At 38.5% G+C, this 6,326-nt stretch overlaps 1 protein-coding gene across 1 annotated transcript in view; it reads right to left on the bottom strand.

Moving 5' to 3' along the window:
- Positions 1-264: 264 nt before the first annotated feature.
- vav3b (vav 3 guanine nucleotide exchange factor b) overlaps positions 265-6,326 on the bottom strand; it is a 32,723-nt gene continuing 26,661 nt past the window's right edge. Inside the window, exons 27-28 of the mRNA XM_079452759.1 lie at positions 2,413-2,561; positions 265-1,731 (exon numbers count right to left, since the gene is read on the bottom strand). Coding sequence (XP_079308885.1) covers positions 1,690-1,731; positions 2,413-2,561 — 191 coding nt within the window. The 3' untranslated portion in view covers positions 265-1,689. The remainder of the gene's footprint in view (positions 1,732-2,412; positions 2,562-6,326) is intronic.

Below are 6,326 nucleotides of genomic sequence, written 5' to 3'. Positions count from 1 at the left end.
GGTTACAGCATGGTCCTGGCTAAATATGGATTTTGAAGTTGACTAGTGTACACCGTGAGTTAATAAAAGTTTAGCATATATATGCGATGTCAATGAAAAGTGCTCATAAACGGCTGTATAAATAGGACCCTCACTTGACATGAGAGGCTTGGACCCGGAAACAAAGCAGAAACATACTGTAGCAGCAACAAACATGTCAGAAGAGTATTGAGAAAGAAGATTGACTTTAAAATGACAAATAAAATGTCAATATTTGTTTTTCTTATGAAGTATCATTTAATTTAATTAGCAAAAAGTGTATTTATTTTGATGAAAAACAGAAAACCTGAACCAACAGAAGTTGCAATAAGAAACATGCTATTGCCATCATTACCTTGTTTCAGTCAAATACAATGTGGTATCCAAAACATTTTGGATTTAAAAAATAAAATAAAACAAGAAAAACATTATAAAGTGAAATGTATCAAAATAATTATTGTAATCTAAAAAGCTAATTTATGACATTGACCATGTTAACTTGTCTACACAAGGTCATATTCTCTTTCTTCTTTTGAAACACGCCGAATGCTTCTGGAACATTGTCAAATCATGCTGGGATAACATGAAATATCAGCCCATGCCAGCTTGAGTGCATGCTGTCACTAAACCAAAATACTGATTCTTTGTTTAACAAAACCTTACTGTCAAATTGGTATTGTGAAAAAAAAGATTATTTGTATAAAACTGTATAAAAACAAAAAAAACATATATTTACAAAATAACTAAAAAACTGATATTTAATTTGTCAGTTTTCTACTGGCCACTTTTTACAGTGTATTGCAGGCTGTGCTCAGTGGCTCTACTGCAAACAGTGCACCATTAACTTCTTTACTCTTTCAGCAGCATGACAAGAGAAAACCGAGTTTTAAAACCTGTGCCAACAACATTCTGCTAGTGTTCGGGAGCACCTTGGGTTTAGAAACAGACAGAGCGGGTGACTGATCACAGCGCAGTGCGTTAACCCAGCTGAGATGGATATCGTGCTGAACGGCAGGTCTCCTGTCACCGCGCCGTGCTCTGAGTGCCCCGATGCTAAGTGTCATCAGAGCTGAAGAGGAGGAGGCAGGGAGGAAGACTTCGTGACAGCTCGCATGGTGTCTTGCCACAGCCAAACTTTGCAGAGTCAGACCGCCGAATGACATCATCAATTATAGCACAAGGTGAGCAGAAAGCACTGCATAAAGGTCGCCATGCCTGGAAAAAAACAACCAGCTCAGGGCTTTCCTCTCTGCACCACTCCTGAGTTTATGGGAGGTCCGGCAAAGCACAGAAATGGAGTTTACATTTTTAGAAGCCAGAGAGAGGGGGGCCCTGTGTGAAGATTTCAGGAGGTGACAGGGAGGGAGCGAGAGGGAGAGAAAGTACGGGAAACAACAGAGAGAAATGTCTGGATGTGGTGAAGAGCGAATATGAAGCAGCAAGGGAGATTCATAACTAATTAAACGGTCAAAGCCGACGAGGCCTCGGATGCATCACGCTGCAGGTTTCAACTGCAGTCCACCAGCTCCCATCACAAGAGCTTGATAATTGCTTCCTGCCCTTAAATATAGTGTATAGTTCACCGTTATGTTTCTTGATCAATGAGGTGGCTCAGCACTAACACGGCGAGGATTTTCCAGTAGTGCAATGTTGGAAAACTTCTAGCTGTGGTCATTCCTCTTCCTCCACGTAGGTCGATGGGAACCACCCCACCTGTAATTTAAACAGCGGTGGTGAATAAAGTGTTATTATCACAGGGTTATATTTAATAATGACATGTGCAGAAGAATCATTAAGAGCAGTTCTGACATCTTCTGTCATCGCCTCCAGTTAATTGTCAATCTAAATGCACTCCAGAAGATGAAATGATTGAAGAAAATGAAATCTAATAACGCCCGAAGACATATTCAGGTGTCTTGAGTCATGAGCAGCTTTACAGTAGTTTAAAAGAGGCGATTGCTGCCTACGGGCATTGTTAAAGGATAGTTTCCACAAATTTTGATAGGCTGTTTTCTAATTTCCTAAATCTGTAATGATAGACATAAAACAATTAGAGTACAACTAAGAGTTCATAAGAAATAAATGACAATCTCAAGATCTTAATTATAAAACACACTGTGTTGTTGACACAGTTTTTAAAGAATGTTGTCTGATGAGCGAGTAAGTAAGTAAGTAAGTAAAGCTTAATCTTTTAAATTATGTGGTTTAGTTGAGTAATCTCAGAAATTACTTTGTTGCCAAATTTTTATACTATAGTGATTTTTTTAGATTAAAAACTTGGGCCACTAAAAGCTCACCTTGATTTAACAAACAAACTTTGACTAAAGGTAAATCAAACCTTTACCTGCATCAAAACCATCAGAAACTACATTAGAATAACAGGTTTGTCCTCACCTGGCCATTGACCTCTCCTTTCCACCACCCATTAGCACACTTGATATAAATCTTCACCAGGTCTCCCACCTGCAGTGAGAGTTCCCGTGTGTCTCTGGAGCCGAAATCATACCGTGCCAACGCGATGCCAACCAGTCTCGGGGTCAATACTGAGGAAGAGGTGATGTCAGAGAATAATACAGTGAGAAAAATACAGTTATCACAAGTTATGCCAAGAATGCAGTGGTGTTAAGTATTGGAGTAAATGTAATTAGTTACTGTACATAAGTTACTATACTTGAGTAACTAATATCTTTTTGGCTAGTTTGTAGTTGTACTGAGTATTAAAGATATTAGCAGCTTTTACACTCTTCTTGACTACATTTTTAATGACTAATGCAATTACACATTTCATTTTGCATAGCATCTAACTTTTTCTGGAGCACTTTATTTCTGCTACAGAAGAAGCAATATTGCCATTTACAGGGCATTGGAGGTACTATCTTGTGCGTTTTTGCCCTTACTTACTGAAACTTGTCACCATGGCTTCTTTATGCAAATGCAGTACTTGACACCGCTGGTGTTTTATGTGGGAAGAGGACAGGACTTTGACTTTTGTAATGTTTTACTTAAAATTATTTTATTGAACATACCTTTTTGAAGGATATTGGTTGTTTGTAATAGATGTCGACGAATTGAATTGTTGCAATTTTTAGGTTTTCTTGTTTTTCACTGACACGTCTCTTAAGTGTCGAGGACTAGTGCTGCTTTGATCATACTTTCAGTAAGAGTGAAATATTCAAATACTGTTAAAATTAAATACTCTAAGACTTTAACTCAAGTCTTTTTGGAATTTGTGACTGTTAACTTGTAATGGAGTAATTTTCCCTGCAAGGTATCTGCACTTATACTCAAGTATGGTTTTCAGGTACTCTTTACACCTCTGCAAGAATGACAAAACAGATGAATGTGCCACAGGAGTTGGAGCAAACGACAGGACACAAATGGTACTGCATCACACTCAAGACTCACATTCATATACAACACACATCCCCTCACTTTATAATTCTACATTCTTCCCTTAAACAAACAAATAAACACTATAGAGCAGTGGTCTCCAACGTGGTGCCCATGGGTAGCTTGCATAAACTCTGTAAGGTGCCCGCTAAACACAGGGCTCACCAACAATGCTCAAGACAGTTGACAAATCTGTGACTATACCGATCAGCCAAGTGCTACATCGTCATGAAAGTTTATTATTAGCAAGTGTTATAAGCTTTAATATATTCAAGTGCAAAAATATCTGAAAGAAAACTGAATTTGGTTCTGTGAGTGTAAAAATAAGGCTTCACATGTTTAAAGTTTGAAAGTATGTTATCAACAAGTAGCCCTCTAGAGGATTTTTGATATTTTGGTAGCCCTCGCTTACAAAAAGGTTGGAGACCCCTGCTGTAGAGAGGTGAAGGAAATACAAGGAGAAGATTCTAGAATGTATGAAAGGGGAAATGAATAAGACAGGTGGCTGATAGCTGTACCTGACCAGAAGGGTGAGGGGGAGGGAGGAACGAAACTGTAGCTGGTGGGACTCAAAATGGAAAGCCCACACAGTTCTGGAGCTTAGGATCCACGCAGAGGCAGAGTGAAAAAACAAGGAACATAAAAACCAAGAAAGCTTAACTGAGAAAATGTGCACAAAACAAAGAAAGAAAAGCTGCAAATAAAAACGATAAAAGCTATAAAGAATCCTGAAATATACATAGATTAAATAAATAAACAATATACAGTAGGCTATATATATATATATATATATATAAATGCAATTACATAAATTAGACATAATCAAGGGTGACAAATCTGTCATGGTTTATTTCTAAACACCCTCGACATTCTTTCCACATACAGTAATACAAGTAAAAATGGGTGTGTGCTGTTAAAATCCATTTAATCCACTGAATGCATGCAACACAGCTTTGTCTGAGTCACTGAATATCTCATGCCAAACCTGATGTTCAATCACAAACCCAATATGATGATTTTTTATTTTATTGAAATTAAACATAACATGACACGCCAAACACTGCCATACTTGATAGCTATATGTAAAAAGACAATCTCTCCCTGTGTCGCTCTCAACATATATAGAGCAGAAAAAGCAGCTTAACCCATACGCAACAAAAATATATGGGAATACACTAGAAAATATAATCCGATATATTAAATAATATATTTCCATATATTGGAACCAAGCGCTTATATTTTTCAATATATGAGAAGCGGCAATTCCTTATGTATTATTCAGTATATTGTAGTATAGCATTAACAATGTATTATTCTTTATTTTTTTGAATATATATTAAATTATTTAATATGTTCACAGCTAAAATATGGCAAAATATATTTTCATTCCTTAAGGGAAGTCATATAGACTTTGTATAATATGGTTCATTTCAGTCAATATTGGAGATGACAAAATGTATGGGTGAACTATCCCTAAATACATTTCAATATAAAAAAACTCCTTTTGTCCTAGTTGATCTGGTAGCATTTGCCAAGAACACACAAATATGTAGTGTACTTGCCCCTGTCACTAACCCAGCTGTGATGCCACTTATACAGAGTAGGAGTCCTGTTACCATCTGAACACCCATCTGAGCATCCAGGGCATTATTATATGTAAACTAGCAAACGTCAAATCCACAATATGTTTGCCTGCCTGCTTTGCATCTCCTCTGGGGGAAACAAGCATTAGACAACGAGCAAACTACTTTTTTCACATACACAAAAGAAACCGCCAGCAGACTTCATGCAGCTAATCAGAAGCTCATCCGGATCACATGTGGAATTGAATCGACTTGATATCTGTTTCGTAAAAAACTTTTTTCTCCTCACGTTAGCTTATCAAACACAACTCTAATATCTCCCTTTGTGCTCTGCATGTTTACCAGACACCGAACGCTTGCAGATGTGTCACATCGCCCACACTTCGCCTAATCTGTTGTTGTATCCGTGTGTGTTTTGGTTTGGGGCACATCAGTGAGAGGAGAGTCCCAGGATGCATTGCGGGCCCATATTTTCTGCTCAGGATTCTGAAAGGCTGCATCACCGTGAGTGGCAGTCGAGCGTAAACATCTCTAACAAGCCGAAGATGCCAAGCGATAGAGGCAAAAGAAAGGACAAACCGAAAAGTGAAATCCCCAATTCGTATTCCTGTCTCAATCCCAAGAATCCTGTTCTCTCCGGCAATGGAGCTGTGCTCCTTCTCAGAGCCTTTTCCAACCCGACACATCTCTGTGTTCAAAGAAGATGACTTTTTCTACATTTTCCCTGGTTGTCCTTTCATTCCTCGGTACAGGCTGTGTTTTTTTCTGTGAGGTAGAAAAACAGTCAAGTGCTCTGGAATGCTATCACAGGTCCCCACAGGTGAGTGGGAGCTTAGCATCCATCATTGCATTTTCCTGTAAATCAAAGCAAACTGTCATATCACGTCAGAGAGACTGCTGCTTCTGCTTGAGCGGAGCACCAGTGTCTTGTTTAGCCGAGTTCTCTCTCGTGTCGCCTGCAGTGGCGGCGGAACCAAAGACAAACAGCCATTTCACTGCTGCCAGGTCCTGGAAGTGCAGCGCCCGGCCTGCAGCATCTGTCTGTGTCTTTAAGGAATCATCTTGGCCAGTGAGAACTGAATTAGGGGTGTACTTTATTTACAATGAAAGCAATCTTAGGTGTGTGCAATTGGTGGGAGAGTTTGCAGATGTGCTGGTTGTATACTCATGAAAATGGCAAACACTGAGCTCAATAAGGTCATATACAAATCATTTTAACTAAAGCGTACATGATAAATTGATATAGGAGGTGTTTTACGTCTTTTAAGGCATTGTTTAGTAAAAGAATGGATTAGTAGAATATACTGTTTATATAATACGTCATAATAGATTCGC

The sequence above is a fragment of the Barbatula barbatula genome, assembly GCF_947034865.1.
Source record: "Barbatula barbatula genome assembly, chromosome: 3".
NCBI lineage: Eukaryota > Metazoa > Chordata > Actinopteri > Cypriniformes > Nemacheilidae > Barbatula > Barbatula barbatula.
The sequence above is the reverse complement of the archived record's forward strand: the minus strand, read 5'-3'. Positions and strand labels throughout refer to the sequence as shown.